Source organism: Mya arenaria, chromosome 3 (assembly GCF_026914265.1).
Source record: "Mya arenaria isolate MELC-2E11 chromosome 3, ASM2691426v1".
Lineage (NCBI taxonomy): Eukaryota > Metazoa > Mollusca > Bivalvia > Myida > Myidae > Mya > Mya arenaria.
This window is the reverse complement of record NC_069124.1, coordinates 35147503-35168328: the sequence shown is the minus strand read 5'-3', so window position 1 is coordinate 35168328 and position 20826 is coordinate 35147503. Positions and strand designations below refer to the sequence as shown.

Sequence of the window (20826 nt, the reverse complement as noted above, 5' to 3'; positions counted from 1 at the left end):
GCTTGCGTACTTTACAGACATTTTCATTGAAAAGTAGCACAAATGTCCAATAAATGAAAGCCTACCAAAAGTTTGTTGAAGATAGAAAAGAGTAACAATTACTTAAGGGTAACTCAATTTCTTGACCTTTTTGTCGAAAAAAAGACGAGAAAATAATAACTATAAGAGGACACATCTAGTCGATGTCGGTACCAAAAGTAAACGGTATACTTCCTCAAGTGTATGCGTACATAAAAGTTTCTACTTGATTTTTAGCAGCATTTTAAGTGTTCTTTTAAAGACAGTCATTTACGTTTTGTTCTTGTAACGTAATTAGCAAATTTTATATATGTAATTTATTGACGCACGAAAAGCCTACGCCCGGTTGTTGTCCTTTCTAGAAAATTCCAGGGGTAACATAAACATCTATCATTACCTTGAAATTCTCAAGACATATTTTGTTTAAATGATACATCACTACCAATGATTCAATCTCTTGCTGAACACACGGACAAGACGCAGATCAAGAGGTTGTACACATTTTTGGAGGGCAATATGAGAAGTCGGCTGGTCCGTCGGTTGGCAGAATTACGGACACTACGGACCATGGACATTACGGACCAGACATTACGGACCAGATTTAGGGACACTACGGACCAGATTTAGGGACATTACGGACCATGTTCGGAATCTTACGGACCATGATTTAAACATATTTTTTTAAATGATTCACTCATTAATTTTTAATTTGTTAATTAATACTTGAATATGAGTGCTCAGTATGACGTTATATCTTCCATATAACTGTGAAAAATCCCGTGAAGTTCGAATAGATCAATGGTTCAATATAAAATCTTGTGAAATTCCAAAAGGTGTTAAAGACCTATGTATTTATAACAATTATTTGAAAAATAATCAACAAAATTTGAAAGATTGGCAGTAAAATCAGTTAAAAGCAACAGAAGAAATATTTTCCAAAACAGTTTATTTCCCAAAATAAATCGAGCAGAAATATTTTCCAAAACAGTTTATTTCCCAAAATAAATCGAGCACATATAAGAACATATCAGTGTTCACATATGAAAACATTAATATTCACATTAACAATTATAAGATAAACACATATTTCGTTCGTTATTATTCACATTATTATAATATTTTATTAAAAATACATTGGTGTTTAACATTGGAATTTCATGGGATTTTTCAGTTACATTAAAGATAATTGTCATACTGAGCAATTATATTAAAGTATTTATTAACAAATTTAAGACCAATGAGTGAATAAATTTAAAAAAAAATGTTTAAAAACATTATAAATCATGGTCCGTAAGTTTTTGAAGATAGTCCGTAATGTCCCTAAATCTGGTCCGTAATGTCTGACATGAGTATGACTTACTTTGAGACAATAGCCGACAGTAAAGCTAAATAGATTGGCGCCTCTAAATAACAAGGTACGGCGGTATTATATGAACTAAATGCGATCCTTTATTTCATAGTTTGATGGCGACTTTTGATCTAAATGTTGTACGGCATACACATGAATAGTGACAATGCCTTTGTGAGTATTCGGTGAGAGTTAATTAAGGCAATGAAATGATGTTGGACATTTTGTATAGAAAATTACTTTAATGGCATACTCATTTGGCATTTGAATTCCGTTTGACTTGTTACGTTATTAACATAATAAATACAACAGACAAAGGTGAAAGAGTGCAGTGTATTTATTAATCATATATTTTTTCTTATAACAAGGAACACTTTTGGTGACATTGAACAAAAACAGTAACAATACAACATACATTTTAAAATACATGTAGAGGACTCAGATCAAGCTTGCAGAAATATGTCTTATATTTGTTCATTGCAAAAACAATATTCATACTAGACGAATACATGTATTGAAATAGACATTATGTACATGTAAATTATAAAATAATTCGGTAATAAATCATAGCAACCCTTTTCTAATGCCAATACGAATATTTAATTAAAGGAAAAAACAACAACAAATTAAACAGATATTGATCAAGTTGGGCCAACTTACATTTGTTACAAGCCAATGCACTCCACCAGCCTTTTATTTACCATAATTGTGCATGATTCTTTTTTTATTTCTGACAATTTAAATACACAATATTTGGCTTTTTTTGCAAGTAAATGCCAAAACAACCCAAGTTACACTAGCTGAAAATGTCATCGGGTGTAGATCTACAATATGTTACTTGAATGATTATTGACAACACTTATAATGGGTACTTGTTCACAAAATATTGTGAATATGTGGAAAATGTAACTATATTTGTTCATGTACTCCAAAGATCTACATGCAGCTTTAACCAGTTGTACATGTGAACAAGTCAAACTACTGCCAATGGGTCCCACCAGATAATTTACAATATACCTGTACATGTACATTGCATCTGTCAGAAATTCATCTTGTTAAACACACATTAAGATATATACAAGAACATTAGTACTTTGTGTTTTTAAGACAAAATTTAGGGAGGAAAGCCACCCAGTTAATGCACATCTAACACAAGTTATCTTCGCTCATACAGTTGTAGCTTTGTTTATCAGACAGCAACGTAAGGCGGCCTTTCTTGAACAAAGCCAGGTCAATCATGTGTCCATATACATTCTGACTGCCAGACAACACTTAAAGGTACGCAGCCCATCCAATGTACATTTGACAGAGGTTTTCCTCGCTTGTGGCCTCATTTATGAGATGGTTCACATGTCCCTCCACAGAGAGCGCCAGACCGCTGCGCTTTGTCCCCTTGTTGAGGATTCCCTGGAGTCTCTGCTCTATGTTCTGTACATGGACGCGACCCTGTGGTAGAGAGGCAGAGTGTGGTAGAGAGGCAGAGTGTGGTAGAGAGGCAGAGTGTGGTAGAGAGGCAGAGTGTAGAGTGTGGTAGAGAGGCAGAGTGTGGTAGAGAGGCAGAGTGTGGTAGAGAGGCAGAGTGTGGTAGAGAGGTAGAGAACAATTCATAAACAATCAGTTGAAAAACACAACAATAAATTGGTTGTTGTAGTGAATCACTCTGAGAAATAATTAGCGTACATGACAATCTTTAACTTTTTTGTACAAATTTGTAACAAGCACTTCATTATTTATTCAAGTTTTCTATTTGCATACATTGTGTATGTGATTATTTGATTGAACTATGTATCTATGAATCAAATCATATTTTTAAATATAATCAAGAAACAAGCATTCCCCAAAGTGACAAAACATTCTTTGCTCACCTGTTGATTACATGTAGGTGATCACCTCCCTGTGGGGAGGACAAGGGTTCTGCCTCTATCCTGGCCTGGCCCCAACAAGGAGGAGAACCTCAGTGAATAACTAACCTTTTCATTTGTTATCTCCCCTTGTGGGGACAGTTGGTTCTGCCTCTTTCCCTGGCCTACTCTACACTCCTAACAAGGAGGAAAACCCCTGAGAATAACCGCTTTATTGGTTAACTCCTCTAGTGGGGATGGCAGGTTCTGCGTACTTGCCAAACAAGGACAACCCTAGCGATTTACTAACCTGTTCATTGGTGACCTCCCCTGTGGGATTTAGAGGGGCTGGATTCTGTCTCTGACCACGGGCTGGCTTACTCCATTCCACTAAGGGGTCATACACAAACGGCTTCAGCACACTGAAAACATTAATATGTTTTTAAAAGCCAAATAGATTGGTTAATTTCAATATAGAAATCTGCTTCTTCTTGACAAACTGAAATTTAACCAAATCTACTTTGTATATTCATTTCTTTGAAATTATTCAACATTATGACTTGTGTTCAACCAGTCACACAAAATAAGATATTATATAGTTTTGAAGCATGTTTAAGTGTAATCCAGTCTACCTCATGAGGGGCTCTGTCTCCTTCCTCATGACCCGCAGAGTGACCTCACACGCCCGCCTGTAGATACCCTCCAGTCTCGTAGGGCCCTGAAAGAGCCAACATGCTCAATTTATATGTACCTAAAAACAAAATAGAGTACCTCTAACAGTTTTAAGGGAACTTACTTGAAACAATCATAAAACATATATTTTCAGAACATTTCAGATTCACTAAATTGGTGATTTTTAAATGTGACAGAAACATGAGTCTTTATATATTGCCTTTTTTCTCCAAATATTATATCATTGTTGTTCTTTTTGGAAAAAAGTTCAGCTTCACCAAATAATCTCTATTATAAGATTATACAAAAATGTTTCTCACCATGGCATGAACCATGTTGTGCGTCAGCCTGAAAGGAACCTTTTCTGGCCACTCAAATGTCTCGCCCTAAATAAAATAAACCAAAGAGCTCCATTTTGACACCCAAAACTTTACATACAAAATATGTTCATGTATTCCACTTGAAACAGTGATAAGTTCAATCTTTGTATTATATTTTGAACATGTCATACATATAAGTAAGTTACTTTAAAACAAACGATTCACAGGATGCCAAATCTACCACAAAACAAATATTCATAAGCGTTAAACCAATGAAGATATTTACAAGTGACATGATAACTTTAAAACAAGAGGGCCATGATGGCCCTAAATCGCTCACCTGAGTAAAAGAGTTTAACCTTTGTTATCAATATAGCTTGCTTCTCAAAGAATATTGAACAAGAGCTGTCACAGTATGAGACGAATGCCCCCGAAAGTGTCATTGACCTATGAACAAGTACATGAAAAGTTTATCTTGCCTTTACGTGTCAAATTGTTATGGCAAGTTATTATAAATTGCCTCTGAAATACCACCCATACTTGACAGCCTACACTCTTATGTCCTCATATTCAGCATTCCATTGTGAATAAACACTTAGTGTATCTTTCACTTTAGAGGTAGGGACATGGGTCTTGCACCGACATGTCGTCTTGGTATGTCGACAATATGTGGCTAGTCATTTTAAAATCTGTCCATTCGAGAGAAAGTTACAGCCCGGTTACGACAGCCTAACCTCCATGTACTTATATGCAGCATACCATTGTGAATAAACACTAAGTGTGACCTTCAACTTAGAGGTAACCGCCCTCAAAAAAGGGGCTCGCTGGAGCACTGTACTAAGGTTTTAGATTATTTTAGGAACAGTTTGTTGTTCTTCTTGATACTAGAGCATTGTGTTAACAATAAATTGTGAAATTCAAGACATGAAAAAAAGAGTATCAGTGATTTGTAAAGAACAAATTCCTGGATTATTCATTCAAAGAATGGAAATGATGGAAAAACAAATTTGCAGCATATGTTTTCTTTTTTTTGACTTGGCTGAAAGGTACCGTATTATATCATGTATAGGACGCTAGCATAGATAGGACACAGGCAAAAAAAATAGTTGAAAAAACGGGGTAAAAACCCTTAATATATAAGATAGGACGCAGCGGAAAAATGTAAAAATCGGAGCCGAAAAATTGAGGTTGGTAAAGTATTTACTAGTGATGTTCCGATGATCGATTATAATCGAAAATCGATTGGTTGGGTCTGAAATCGGCGACAATCGATAGTATTTAGTTATAATCGATTATCGGAAAAATTTTTTTTTAGTAAGTGTTAAGATGTTATCTTTAACAAAATGGCTGATGAAAGCCACAATGAGCAAGGAAATGAACTATTTTTTATACAACAACACTTAATAACTTCAATCATAGACATAAGGTATATGCATATAATGATTAAGAGTTTAATACTCTACATGAATAAAACTACAACTCAGGTACTATCTAGTATTTTAAAAACCGATTGTACTATCGATAATCGGTTACTTGAGTGGAACCGATCATCGATAGTAAAATTGCAACCGATTCCCAACACTAGTATTTACAACATATATTGAAGTAAAAATCAAACAAAAAATTGTATATAAGGCATAATTCGATGACTGTCTTGTGTATTTCAGTAATTTAGCGTACACAACAATGATTTAAGTCTTGACATTTTGAGAACATTCATGCATATTATAAGAAATATGAAAATAAAAGAGACCAAACAAAATTATTTTAATACATTTGAGAGAAGTCTATGCAAGGGTGCTTTAGACCAAATTTGGTAAATATCCATCAAGATGTTCACAAGAATAATCGTTTTTTACTCTATTTTTAGCTAAAAGGGGCCAAACAAAATTATGTGAACAAATTAAAGAGAGGTCCATGCAAGGACACTTCAAACCAAATTTGCTGAAGATCTATCAAGGGGTTCATGCGAAGAAAATGTTAAGTTTTTTTTACTTATTTTAGCTCTGGTGGCCCTTAAAAGGGGCCAAACAAAATTATTTGAAAAGACCTGACAGAGGCCCATGCTAGGATACTTCAGACTTGAAGATCCATCAAGCAGTTAATAAGATCAAGTTGTTTAAAGGTTTTTCTATTTTTTGCTCTGGTGACCCCTAAAAGGGGCCAAACAAAACCATTTGAAAAAAGTTGAGAGAGGACCATGTAAGGATGCTACATATCAAGTATGGAGTCATTCTGACCTTTACTTTCAGAGGAAAAGATGTTTAAGTGACAAGACAATGTAAAAACAAATGACCCCTGAGCAAGGCCAATTTGACCCCGGGACAATACCTTTGGTGTAGGTCCACTAGGTAACACTATATACCAAATATGAAAGCTCTAGGTCTTATATTTTGGAGAAGAGGATTTTTAAAGTTTTATTATATAAGACTATATAAAAACAAATAACTTTCAGGGCGGGCCAATTTTGACACTGTGGCAATAATTTGAACAACTTTGATAGAGGTCCACAAGATGATGTTGTATACCAAATATCTAAGCTCCTGCCCTTACGGTTCTGGAGAAGAATATTTTTAAAGATTTACTATATAACACTACGTAAAAACAAGGACCCCCTAGGCGGGGTCAATTTTGACCCTGTGGCAATAATTTGAACAAATCTGGTAGAGGTCCACTAGATGATGCTGTATACCAAATATCTAAGCCCTGGGCCTTACAGTTTCGGAGAAGAAGATTTTTAAAGATTTACTATATAACACTATGTAATAAAACTAGTGACCCCTGGGGCGGGGCCATTTTTGACCCCAGGAGAATAATTTGAACAAATTTTGTAGAGGACCACTACATGATGACAGTCATACCAATTTTCAAGGTTCTAGGCCTTGTGGTTTTTGAGAAGAAGATTTTTAAAGTTTTCCCTATATAAGTCTATGTAAAACAAGTGACCCCCGGGGCAGGGCCATTTTTGACCCCAGGGGGATAGTTTTAACAATTTTGGTAGAGGACCACTAGATGATGCTATATACCAAATATTAAGGCTCTAGGCCTTGTGGTTTTGGAGAAGAAGATTTTTAAAGTTTTTCCTTTCCGTTGCCATGGCAACCAGAGTTCTGCATGGAATTCAATTCTTTGAACAATTTTCAAAGGGGACCACCCAAGGAACATTCCTGTGAAGTTTGGATGAAATTGGCTAAGCGGTTTATGAGGAGATGTCGTTTAAAGTAAAAGTTTACGGACGGACGACGGACGGACGGACGACGGACAAATTGTGATCACAAAAGCTCACCTTGTCACTATGTGACAGGTGAGCTAAAAACAAATGCACCTGTACTTTGCTTGAATAAATTCTTTGGAAAATACTGTAAATTTCAGGGTTCGAATTTAACTTTGAGGAGCACTCGCAAAATTTTGCGAGTGCATTTTGAGGCAACTCGCAAAATGACAAATCAACTTGCAATTTTATTATTTGCTTTATTCCCTTATAATATTGTCTAATTAAAGTAGAAATTAACACCTTAGACATATTATGAATATTAAAAAGTATCAATCTTGAGTGACTCGACTACTCGAACTTGTTGATGGCTTATTCTATTTGGGGGTATGGAAAGACTCGTCTGATGCTGGCAGCTTTTTGATAACAAAGCTGTCCAATAATTTGACATTGTTCACTTTGTACATTTACCCTCGCCATCGGGTAATTTAATACCCATTCGACAAGCACTCTACAGATTTCATTAAGTCTATAAGTATTAAAAACAATAAAATAATAAATTTAAAATAAAAAAGCAACAGTAAATGTAGCGTGGATACTTTGGACCATGAAATATATCGATCAACGAAGTCTATTCATTTTGACAGTTGGGCGGAAATGTATTTAAAGGATGATGGGGTTTACATATAGTGCGCAAAAGCGCTAAATTTAGCCAATGATTGAGCTAGGTGATAATTACGTCATTCGTATTTACTTTGTATTATGCACGCCTTGGAGCATCCCGGAAAGATTCGAGATAAAACTCGGCCTTTCCGTATTTGTTCTATTTTTGAAAACCTACTAGAGCGTGACTCCGTACTGTCTTCTTTATACCGGTAGTGTAAACATGCAACTTATAGGCTGTTTACACACGACTACATAGCGGAATTAAGTTCATGTTTATTCTACTTTCCGTTTAACATTTTGTGGTCTAGAAAAAGCCACTCGCAGAATTTTGCGAGCTTGAATAAAAGTCACTCGCAATTTCCAAATGTCGATCGCATTTTGCGAGTATGCGAGTCTAAATTCGAACCCTGAATTTTTCATGGGCAGTCATAGTCGGATTTAAGCGTGTTATCAATTAGAGGATCTCAAAGGTTAATTTGAATAGGTTTTATTTGCTTCTTTATTTAATGTCACTTTGAACATTTCGGCTTTCACAAATTGCATTGCTAGTTTGCTTTAAAATTATGAAGAAAATGATAAACACTGACCCTGTTGAAGAGGCAGTTAAAGTCTACATGAACACAGTCCCCATTGGTGGAGTCAAACAGGATGTTTTCCCCGTGTCGGTCCCCCAGCCCCAGTATGTAGCCCACCATTGACATCACTGCCACTGTCTTACAGTAGGCCAGACGTGCGTTGTACCTGTATAGAACTTGTAAAGATAGTTACTGTTTTACACTGAGATAGTATGTTGCACACTATTTAAAATTGCCTCTATCTTACAGTAGGCAAGAAGAGCATTGTACATGCTTAGAACATGTACGGTATATATATAGTTACTGTATGAGACTTGGTCAAACAGGATCTTCCCACATGCCAGTCCTCAAGCCTAAGTATGTCATCCACTATTTACATTATTGCTGATGTCTTAGGTACGCCAGATGTATTTATTACATGACATTATGAAAAACAGATTGTTAAATGGCTTACTTGTTTAAAATCATGGAAACATATTTCAAAAATTACATGCACAAATCATATTTTGAAATTGTCATGGTGAGAACTGTCTTTACTTGCATACTCGAGACAATTAAACTATCATATTTAAATTTCAAAAACCAAAATTGTGCATTAAACAAGAGCGAATGCCAATGTTAGTTTGCTATTCTTTTTTTCCAGTCAAACAAGGCCAGTTTAGAGGGATAACTCAACACTTATTACAGCCAGAACTATGAGCCTTGCCATCCTTAATGGTTTTGAATGTATGGTCAAGGTTAAAAAAATTGCACAATGATGACCACGACAATAAATGCAAGGCTATTACGAATGCCAAAGACCTTTTCTTAAAAAGCAGACAAGCTAAAAAAGAGAAACGGAAGTTAAGTAATACACAGAATCCTATATCCATGATTATGTGGGTTAGTTACCATGATGTGGGGTCGGTAAATGTTCGCAGGAACCATTCCCCAAACACCGGTGGATGACGAGGCAACAGCTTGGTCCGTAAGGCCTGCTTTTTGGTCCTGAAATAAAATGTGTAACTTTTTAAGTCATTCTTTAAAATTGAAGACTTGGAGCAGATATAAACTCATGTCTCGTCTTGATTTCTTAGTTTTTCAGAAGATTTAACTTGGTAAATATTAAAGATATAGTTGCAGACCTTGATATACAAATGTGTATTGATAATTTTGTTATTGATAACACATATTCTGTGTTTCATGTTAATGTATCCTACAACTTATAACTTACAGCAAAGTTTTTACACACATACTGCTGCCATGACAATATCTCAACTGTTTTCCTACACGGATAAGCTAAACCTAGGACCATTATAAACGTCATAAAAAGACATGTTTTCCTTTTTTATAACATTTTATCAGATGTCATATTTCTCTGAGTCACATATGCATTGTATTATTTAAATATTATTTTTACCAAATTCAGCAAAAGATATTAATTGTTTAGCGGCATTGCAGCCTACAGAAGGAAGCCAGTGTGGCTGAGAAACCTCAAGGAGCTGGGCTTCTTACTGAATTGGGGTCTGTAAATTGGGCAAGGCAGTCTGGAGCTCCTTGCCAGGCACGGCAATTGTGGAGGGGAGTTAAGCTATCTAATCAACTATCTATGGGACTAGGTTATTTACTCAATGGAGGCCTGCAGATTGGGCATGGCACCCTGGAGCTCCTTGCCAGGCATGTAAAGGCCCTTTTCCTTGTAGAGTTGAATCAGGATTGCCCGAAGACCACGAGTGTTGTTTACCCATTCAAGCAAACCACACAGCTCGTTCAAGGGAATAACAGTCTGCAACAAGAAGCGGGACTTTAAAATGCTGTTATCAAGTCTGTGCATCACCAAGCTAAACTTTGCAGATGGATTATAAACATAGTCAATTTGATCCAATTATGATCATATATCAATGGCCAAAACTCCAGAGTGACTTTTCAGTACAACAAGCTGACAAATAAAGCTCTCAGTCTCCAAGAAGATAATATAATTACTTAGAAATATTAATTTGAAAAAATGATACATATTTTGATAAGATATGCCCATCAAAATAGATAGCAGACAGTAAAATTCTGAGAAATCAAGCGCTTTTTCTTCCATGCCATCAATGTTTTTTGACTGGCTTTCTTATTTGGCAGGTATTAATAAAAAGTACTTTTAAATTACTCACATATGTACGCATATACAAGAAGCGTTTCCTGGATTCTGGATCTTTCCGCAAGAACTTGTTCACAATGCCATTAAACTCCATCAACCTGCAGTCCTTTCTAAGATCATCCTGGAAACATAATATGATGACCATGATTCTGTAGATTATTAAGTTTTGCTAGGGTTTAATTTTTATGATTTTTCACTTATCAATCATGTTACATAACTCACCTTAGTTTACTGAGGGTGACTTAAACTCACCTTAGATTAACAGAGTGTGATCTAAACGTACATTTGGTTTACAAAGCATGACATATTTCTGGCCATCACTGCCTTTCATTGTGATCTTCTTTGGTTTCGCCAAGGAGGCCAGAATCTCAATCTGAAGTACACAATCAAATAACTCTCTTAAAGGGACACTTTTACTATTTTATGTTGGCAACATATTTTTCAAAGCTGTTTGAGTACTTATAGTAACATTTTTGAATCAACACTTAACACCAACCAACTAATACTTTTTTTAACCAAGTTGTTCATTCAAACTCATAATCATACAACTTGCAATTTTGTTGTTGATGCTTTTCCGCGAAATGAAGCATTTTCAAATGCTTAAGAACAACAGAGCTCTTATTCAATCTTCAGAAATTGGGGCCTGACACCATTGCTGAATCGTAAATATGTGCAGGTAAATTTATGCATGTACTAAGTATTGACTATAACATAATAATTATTTTTAGATCTTACTGTTATTTCTTGAATGACACTCAAAGTCAATTATATATTTTCATGCGCTTAAAACAGATACTATCACAAAACATTATAAATGTATAACTTATTCTTCATTTATTCTTCAATTGCAACGGCAAAATATCTTACGTCATCCTCAAAGCCACTAATGTACACAAGGTTAGCAGGGAATGGGTCATGTTCCCTATCTCTGTCTACTGTACTGGGCAGGTTTACAGTCATCAGGGACTGTAAGGGCACCAGGATCTTACTCAGGGAGCTGAAATATAAAGTCAAACAGTGTCTGAAAAAAAGACTGAGGTTCTCAAGGTTGGCAGGGAATGGGTCATGTTCTCGGTCTTTGTCAACTGCACAAGGCAGGTTCATAATTATCCGGGACTGTAGGTGTATCTTACTCAGGGAGGTTATACTCAGTTGCAGTAAAGAAACATAACACAACTTGAAATTAATCATTTAAAGTTCAACATTTCTGAAAGCCGAAGGCTTCCCTTGCTCTTTTAACCAGGGAATTTTGCCTACAAGTCCATCTAGCGTTTTACTAAGTGAACCATAAAACCAACACTTCCACTAGCACAGCAAGAGCATCCTATGCATAAAAGTATGAAATTTCTATATTGATTTATTTGCAACAGCTACATATAACATGATAGACACTTTGAGCACCCTGTTACCTGTCATCAATAAGCCTCTTGAGGGGCTTGAAGTAAGTGGTGATGGAGACAGACTTGCCGGCCTCAAGCTCTTTCTCACACAGCTCCAGGAGGCGCTCTGTCAGTTTGGTGTAGTCCTGGATCACCTTGGCCAGGGATGGGGTCGCTTCTCTGAGAGAAGATTGGAATAACAAAATAACAAGAGCCCGACACAAGTAGATAACATTTGTGCTTTTTCCTCAGGTAAAATAAATTTTAAACAGATGTGACTTGGTTCACCTAATATATGATAAAAGTCATTGTAAACATGTTTATATGTATTGTGAATATCTTTGAGTATTTTAGTTTGTGCCGCAATGACAACACCAAGGCAAGGAAGGTGACAACATGTAATTGTTCTGTGCAATCCTGGTATGATCAGTGATATCAGTGATAAATTCATGTTATTAAACGACAGATGCGTACTTTGCTGTTGCGAAGATTTCCTGACACCGTACTGACCTTGTCTTCAAGGATGACTGAAACAAGTATTTTTGCATTTTACACAGTTAAAGAAAAGCCCATAACCAATAGTGAATGTTATACAGTGTAACACATCATACAACCTACAATGGTACTTGATATCTTTGATTAATAAATTAATTCATCTAACTAGAGTTCTGTGAATTGAATGTCACCTTACAGAACCATTAAAGGTCATCTACTGGCTATGATGTATACCGGTATGTGTAGCAAGTTTTAAGACCCTACAACAAGTTATTCAAAAGTGATTGATCTGAAACAAAAGTGTGACACCGCAGACGATGATGCAGATACTAATACAGACGACAATTCTTCGCAGGAGACACAAAAACTATGTCAAACAAACTGATATTATAGTGGTATTATTACTGTAATTGCTGTATCTTAGAAAACCAAAGGATGTTGTTAAACAGATTATAATTTATGTTCTATGATGTTCATTTAAATATAATTCATTATACCCTATGGTAGGCAAGTTGTTACCTTGGATACAGCCATGAGCATCCAGAGAGCTTGCTGAGGGAAGGCAACTACCAGCCTCGCTATAATGGTCTGAAAGACATGGAAATGATTTTAATAACTGATGTTAGCCATGCTATTCCACACATGTAAGTCATATCAGCAAAACTGGCACAACCACCTTAGGAGCCATAGTGCATTCTGCTGGACTGCAATCACAATGTTGATGTCAGACTGTCAGGGTGCTACTAAAACCATTGATCTGGAAGCCACATCTGGCATTGGTGTGAATGGTGAACCACAAATCGCTTCAATAGTACACAAAATAGCTAAATTCAGTAATTAGACATGAACACAAACATCAATACAATTTAACATTCAGTTCTCAAACTTTGAGTGCATGAAATATTGCAGACAAAACTAAAAGAACATTAACATGGATGTCAACACTTGTTTGTTTTTCTTGGTTGCATAATATTGCAAAATTAACTTAAGAGAAAATTACAAATTAATAAACTTCAAGAACTTTGAATTAAGTGTGATTGAATGTTCACAGTCACTGACCTTGAGTTGGATGAACACCTCTTGGTGGGCATGGCAGATGCGAGAGGTCAACTGGGAGAAGGCAAAGAACAGCTGGTATGGGGCAAGCTGCCTCCCAAATGTCTCGATCATCTAAATATGTCGAGAGATATGGTCTAAGCTATAATCTAAAGATAAATTCTTTAAATCTGAGGGCCAGGCTAAACATTGAATTAATTAAAGCAAGAATTTCTATAATAAGGGCTCGGACAAGATTCAATTTCGATAACAAGTAACAGTTACTAATAAAACAAAGTTTTCACAGTTTTATTACCCAGTTTTATAACTGAATTTTATAACACACTCAAAAATAAAATAACATGTGCATTCATCCTTATCTGGATCCCACACCAACCAACAAAACTTTTTGCCAGATGTTCATGTACTTGCCCAAAATGCACTTGCTTCAAAATGTATCTGTTGCAGAATGTACTTGCTCAAAATGCACTTGCTTCAAAATGTATTTGTTGCAAAATGTATTTGCTCAAAATTGACTTGCTTGAAAAGTACATGCTCGAATGTACTTACTTTGTTGAGTTTGCCAAGGTATGACCTGTTTTTCTGCAGTGACATAGAGGGGCGTGGTTGTTCCCTCTTCTCCAGCTCCACCACAGACGAACCGAAATCCAGCCACAGACTCAGTAACCGTGGCAATGACTGGTAGATGAATGTGTTACCATGGCGAAGTGAGTTTCCTAGGTTTTTTACCACATGGACCACAAACTCTCTGTTATGAAATGGAAGGGATGTTTGAATACATTCATACATGTAAGCATTTTATTCATTCTGGGGCATTGATGTATTAAAAGGTCGTTTATTGAAACACAGCCTATAAGAACTATCAAAGATGAGATGCATACCAACATAACAACACAGTTAATTCCAGTGTAACTTTTTAACAAAAGAACATTTCTTTGGACTACAGACTTCAGGGTTTCCTACTCTATGATTAGAAAAGTGTATGTTTATATTTTCAACCGTACCCCTTAAAATCCTTTGAAATATTAAAGCAAATTCTGAAAATTGTATTCCCATAACAGGATTTCAAGCATTTTCTTTGTTACCAAATTAAAAGGCTACGGCCCCTTCATCTTAGCCAAAGAAAATCACTAGACATTGACAATTAGACCATTATTTACATAAAACAAACAATTTGATATGACTAACCCCTGTTTGGACACATCATTCTTCTCATCGACGAGTGTGGTCATGATCTTGTCAAAGTATTTCCCGAGGTAGAAATGGCCATGTTCCCACTCCGGGTCCGTCTCAATCACCTCCTTGTATTTCTTCACTATTTGGTTACTCTCAATACGCGATGTCTCCTCACTGTATCGACCATACAGTAACAAGGCCTGCATGGGTAGAAAGAAGGAAAGGTAAGAAATACCATACAAAAGCCACATTTACACGCTATTCACTAGACTATTGCATTTCAAAATATAGTCTTAAGTTTTAAAACATTACCTTGAAATGTTGCTATTTGTTGTTACTTCTGAATATGAATATCTGTATCAATGTCACCTGTAATTTTTCTGAGGTCTGTGAATTGAACTGTTTTTTATTGAGATCTATAATGTATTTATTTGTTTGAAACATGAAATTAAATGTAATGGGCAGTTTCAAAAAGCTTTCCAAGTATATGTGAGCTTGCTACTCACCTTTGCATAGACACTGAATTTGCCCTTGCAGACCTTTGAATGGCCAGCATGTATCTGCTACTCAAGCAATAATAATGCCTGCTCATGCTCATCCTAGGAAGTGGGGTAATAGTTTAGGTCAGAACATCTACTTACCTTGGCGTAGACCCTGCGTTTAGCCTTGCCAGCCTCCGATTGGTCAGCCAGTATCTGATTGACGTTGGTGAAATGGACGACCATCTGCTGCTCCAATAGCGACATCGCCTGCTCATGCTCGTCCTGGGGAAAGTTACTATTGATGGTAGAGACTAGTTTGAATTATACTACATGCTTTTTAATGTTCTAAAGTCAATAAGATTTTATACTGATTCTACATTATTATGATTGCTACACTCAATACAGATGTATCCAAGGGCAAGATTCTGTACAAGTATTGAGAGCATCATTTTTTCAGATTTTACTATATTAAAATTATTTTAAACAGCCCAATAATCAGAATGAATGATGTTATAACAATACAAATGATTTTATAACAATACATTAAATAACAATAAGACTGGTGTTGAAACAGTATGAATGATGTTATTACGATACAAATGATGTTAAAAAGATAAGAATGATGTTAAAAAAAAATGAAAGATGCTAAAACACTACTACTGATGATGACCTACATCAATGATGTTATATCTGTGAGAATTACCTTTTCCCAGTGCCACTTAGCCTTCTGGAGGCAGTACTGTGGCAGGTTGTATTCTGAGGCCTGTAGCAGGAACCGTGTGGCTGTCTGAACGTACCCAGTCCTTAAAAAAGGCAATTGATATGGCTTTTGTACATGCATTTGTTATTAACATATTGCTTATCTTTCTTTTTAGCTAATCTTTTCTTTCTAAAACCTCAGCAGCATTTCTAATATATCAAATGGTATGAAAACTCATCACGTTATATACTGCTTGTAATGAAAACAAAATATCCTGTTGTTATTCTTGTCATTAAATAACTTTTTCTAATCCCTTACCATTCATAATTGGTTACCTACTTCTGTGCAGTTTTGGCACTGCTGAGCCAGCTGTGAGCAATTTCTGTCTCGATATCGAAGTTGATATCATGATCCTGTTGCGCTAAGGTCATCAGTGTGCGTCTCATTGTTAGAACTGGCTCCTGTATCCGGAATGATGACTGAAATAGTTACAGCCGCTTTGTTAGACTTGCTCATACATTGTAGGGGGTACAATTAAAGCTGAACATTTCAAATGATTGTTCGTGTCAAACAAGTACATAGAAGGCTTCAAATAAAACAAATGTGTACAGATCCCTCCAACACATGTATTGATGTTTTCCTCTTCCAAAGATAAGAACAAATTTGAAATATTCTACCCACTGGCCATTATTGCTCTTACACAAATAAAAACCATTGAGTAAACACTCAAGCTAATGGGATAAGCAAATACATACATAATATATTCTAACCAAAGTATCATAAAGGCCACATATTAAAATACTCCAACAAATGCAATACACAAACCTGCATCATTTTAAGCCTGGTTTGCCAGTGAGCCATGAGGTCAGGTATACCAATATTTAGTGACCCCTGACCTCCATCACCTAGGAAATCCATCAATAACTGTAAGCTCTCAACTATCTCGTTCAGAATGTGAAGTCTGGAAAAAAGGTACCACCATTTACACAATCATGAGCGTACCTGAGTTTAAATGTGAGCATACTTGACTACAAATGTGCACATACCATACTAAAAATGAGAGAATACAACTGCAAGTGAACCTGATCACAGATTGTGTTCCGGACTTCAAATGTGAGCATATCTTACATCAACCTCGAGTGTACCTGATCACTAAGCATGCGTACCCCATTTCAAATGTGAGCATACCTGACCACAGTTGTGACTGTACCTGATTACAAAGTGAGCATGTCAGGAATTGAATGTGAACATACTGGAATACAAATGTAAGTGTAACTGAATTCAAGTGTGAGTGTCCCACACCTGAAGTGCAAGTGTACCTGATTATAAGTGTGGGCGTACCTGACAATGTGTTCATATCCACGCTGGTAGGAGCCCATCTCCATGCTGGCAGCTGATAGTGGTCCAACTTGCTCCTGTCTTGCCACCTGCAGCTGCTTCAGAAACTCACCCTCACTCTGGCAAACAAACAACCTTGGATTAAGCAGTTGTCCAAAAAAATATGTCATCTTACATGTACGCTTGAATGCATAACAAAATATAACAAGATTCTCAAGCATTTACCATGCATAGTATAAACAAACATTCTGCCCTCTACCTAGTTGAAATCATTAGCTCCACCAGCAGGTGTCACCTTTCATGAGTTTTTCAGTCAATCAGGTAACAATACTGGACAAATATTTTAGCCAGATTGCTACGCAATGATGTATTTCCAACAGTTGTATAAATTTTCATACTAACATCTTTTTGAGGCTATGAAAAAACCATGACTTTTTCCTTAACAAAAAGCAAAGGAGATGATAAATTAACTCGCCAATAAATCAACCTAAGCACATGTAAACTGTTAAGCTACAGGAGCCCCTTTCATTTAAGATTCAAGTTAAAATTATGTTGGTGTCCTAATTTCTTCATTTTGTAATATATTTGAGTGAACCAAATTTTGGTCAGTATTCAAGCTGAAATTAAAACTTGAGGAAATTCAAAAACTACTTTTTATCATCAGAAGTGTTCCCACATATTTAAGATTATCGAAGTTGAGAATAAAATCCTTTGATGAAATTGAGTAAATCATTTGTGAACTAGAACTGTCACAAGAGTGGCAAATACACCCACACATTGACTGGACACAGGTATGGTACACTAATTCTTTAAAAAGCGGCCATAACTCCGTCAAAGATTGTTGGATTGTAACCAATGTCAAAGTTGTACCTAATGTAAATTCTTCGTTGAAAAGGGGCCCTAACTCACCTTGGATTTGGCAGCCAGTAATATCCTTCCCAACATGACAGGCCAACTTCTGCTACTAGTATCCTGAAAAATGAGAGTAAAGTTACAAGGCATCCGTTAGTAAACGAAGGACCTGACTTTTGGGACAAAGAGCCTGGGATGTTGTGAAAGATAAAAATGAGGCAGTTTTAGCTCTACAGTCATTTCATTCATTCCTTTTGTAAAGCAGGGCAGTCATATAATCATGTTTATTAGCTATATTGAGGCACAGTACCTTGGTAGAGAAGTTCTGTAAGTCCGTCCAGTGACCCAGTTTCCATGCAGCCTCAACTTGGAACGGCAACAGCTGCAGCATCCAGCCCTGCCTGCAAGACACATAACACCATGGTGGTAAACAGGCAAATGGAAAGTGTACTTATAAATAAACAAATCAAACTATCCTTAGGCAAATTTCAAACTTTTGTAACACTCCTTATGAATACTTGAAAGGTGACATCCAAGAATGCATGTATATGTTCTGGCCCTGGACAGGAAGCACCTACGTGTTGGCAATGGCCCCAGATGCGTGGTGTAGAGCCTGCGCAGGCTGACTGAGGTCCATTAGGCAGCGTAACAGACCCTGGTGGTGGCTTAAATCCTCAGGTTCATTCTGAATCGCTTGCTCGTAACATGCTTGTAACTCCACCTGGCAACCTGTATGTCATACATATTGTAAATTAATGCATGATGAATAAAGACTTTATTAATAATAAAAGAGTTACAATTTTTTTTTTAGATTTTGATAGTTTTATGATAATTGCACTATTTTCAGGCATAAACCAATGTGTATGGCAAACACCTTTCATGTTCTCTTTCAGTTAAAAAAACCTCATCTATAATGAAGAAATCTTCAACGGTTATAGGGGAATTTTTCAGTTTGGCACACACATTGAGAAAATGTGAAGCGAAACAAGGGCTTTGCCGATCTTAAACCTCTAAATCCTTATAATCTTTATATTGCATTCTTAGCAAAAACAAAACAAATGCTATTTTTCACACACCAAGCCTGCCACTGTAAGTAAGTATCTGCTCGCTGAGGGAGGGCGTGGATTGTCTTATGGCCGCTACTCCCTGTACACCGTCCGGCTCATCCAACTCCCTGTACAGTCGCTGGAAATACGATTACAGGGCTGGAGTTGGTAGAAAAAGTTTCCTAAACAGAATTGAGATTTTCCCTAAAAAGACACACGTTCAGGTTTTGTACATGAAATTGTAAAAGCAGGATTATTCTTTGCAATTCTCTGCTTAGGGTGTTGAGATACTTGAATACTCAAAAGTTTATTTAGGGGGTTCCATGGATGCACAGTTAGTTGAAAATTGCAGTTTCTAGCATGGAATTAAGTTTTCTAAGTCAGGGAAATTACTGAAAAGGTACCAAGTCTCATATGGTTTTCATCAGCTGAGTTAATGTTAACTTCATAAACAGCATCATGAGAATGACATTTACTACATTACTACATGACCATGCGAACCTTTGTATTATATCATAGGAAGAAATTGAGAACCTACAGCCAATGGTATAATACTTGGATAAGTTGTCCATAGGTATTTCTTTGCCTAATTTGAACAAACCAAAGATGTACCCAAATTGGGTGCTGTTTAGAATGAAATATGTGATGGTTCATAATGTCAATTTGACAGTGACTACTTGAACCACTCTTTCCATACCTGCAGGAAGTCGAGCTGTTCCTTGGTGAGTTTCTGCTTCCCCTTGAGGTGCAGCTCGTAGTGCATGAGGGCCCGGGTGTAGGCCTTACACTGGAACGAGGCCTCAGCCAGCTTGTCCTGGGGTATACACTCCAGGAATCCCTTCACTCGCGATAACGCAGCTACAAGGGCACAGTGTTATACTTAAAGCTTTCGAAAATTTCACAATCACTTAATCTTTTTAATTGCTTAAAATACTATTACATTGTATATCTCAACTAATTAACATTTCATTCATAGATACTCATGACTGACAGAAAAAACAATTCTTCCTATTTAAAAAAAACAACAGTTGTTAAGACATATTTCAAAACATAATAATTAAATACCTGGATTTTACAACCCCTTACAAAAATAACAACAATACAGTGAAAATTCATGTCACCCACTTTCCCCCTGTGAGCCGGCAGCCTTGATCTGCTGACTGAGGAACTTCCACTTGGTAAGGTAGTCAAGGACCGAGAAGATAGTCTGGGCAGCCATGTGGTGAAAGCCGACGGCCACCTTCGCCCGCCCCCCATCCATCCCCGTCACTTGGGTCAATACCTCCTCTATCTCAACAACAACCTGCACAAATATACCAGGGATATATTGTGTAATCTGAACTAATGTTGTTAAAAAGTTATCACTCCTTCCTCAGTTACTTATTAATTCCTTGCTCTGTCCTAAAATAATCACCTTCTTTCTATTTATCAGCCTCCTGCCCTAAAATTATCACTCCTTTCCAAACAACGTATCTATTGCTCTCCTGCCCTAAAATTATTACTCCTTTCCAAAATACTTATCTATT

At 36.5% G+C, this 20826-nt stretch overlaps 1 protein-coding gene across 3 annotated transcripts in view; it reads right to left on the bottom strand.

Moving 5' to 3' along the window:
* Positions 1 to 1688: 1688 nt before the first annotated feature.
* Positions 1689 to 20826, bottom strand: part of LOC128228674 (serine/threonine-protein kinase ATR-like) — a 44381-nt gene continuing 25243 nt past the window's right edge. For 2 of the 3 annotated variants that reach the window (XM_052940117.1, XM_052940119.1), the window contains exons 40-66: positions 20426 to 20603; positions 19998 to 20158; positions 19331 to 19439; positions 18833 to 18983; positions 18565 to 18655; positions 18312 to 18374; positions 17406 to 17521; positions 16890 to 17025; positions 16404 to 16543; positions 16068 to 16167; positions 15524 to 15646; positions 14895 to 15082; positions 14256 to 14454; positions 13710 to 13820; positions 13170 to 13238; positions 12630 to 12682; positions 12186 to 12335; positions 11644 to 11773; positions 11060 to 11149; positions 10790 to 10897; positions 10259 to 10416; positions 9543 to 9638; positions 8664 to 8817; positions 4200 to 4265; positions 3840 to 3925; positions 3518 to 3629; positions 1689 to 2812 (exon numbers count right to left, since the gene is read on the bottom strand). In XM_052940117.1, coding sequence (XP_052796077.1) covers positions 2639 to 2812; positions 3518 to 3629; positions 3840 to 3925; positions 4200 to 4265; positions 8664 to 8817; positions 9543 to 9638; positions 10259 to 10416; positions 10790 to 10897; positions 11060 to 11149; positions 11644 to 11773; positions 12186 to 12335; positions 12630 to 12682; positions 13170 to 13238; positions 13710 to 13820; positions 14256 to 14454; positions 14895 to 15082; positions 15524 to 15646; positions 16068 to 16167; positions 16404 to 16543; positions 16890 to 17025; positions 17406 to 17521; positions 18312 to 18374; positions 18565 to 18655; positions 18833 to 18983; positions 19331 to 19439; positions 19998 to 20158; positions 20426 to 20603 — 3312 coding nt within the window. In that variant the 3' untranslated portion in view covers positions 1689 to 2638. Of the gene's footprint in view, positions 2813 to 3517; positions 3630 to 3839; positions 3926 to 4199; positions 4266 to 8663; positions 8818 to 9542; positions 9639 to 10258; positions 10417 to 10789; positions 10898 to 11028; positions 11150 to 11643; positions 11774 to 12185; positions 12336 to 12629; positions 12683 to 13169; positions 13239 to 13709; positions 13821 to 14255; positions 14455 to 14894; positions 15083 to 15523; positions 15647 to 16067; positions 16168 to 16403; positions 16544 to 16889; positions 17026 to 17405; positions 17522 to 18311; positions 18375 to 18564; positions 18656 to 18832; positions 18984 to 19330; positions 19440 to 19997; positions 20159 to 20425; positions 20604 to 20826 lie in introns of those variants that run through there. The other variant, XR_008259964.1, reaches the window with a different exon arrangement.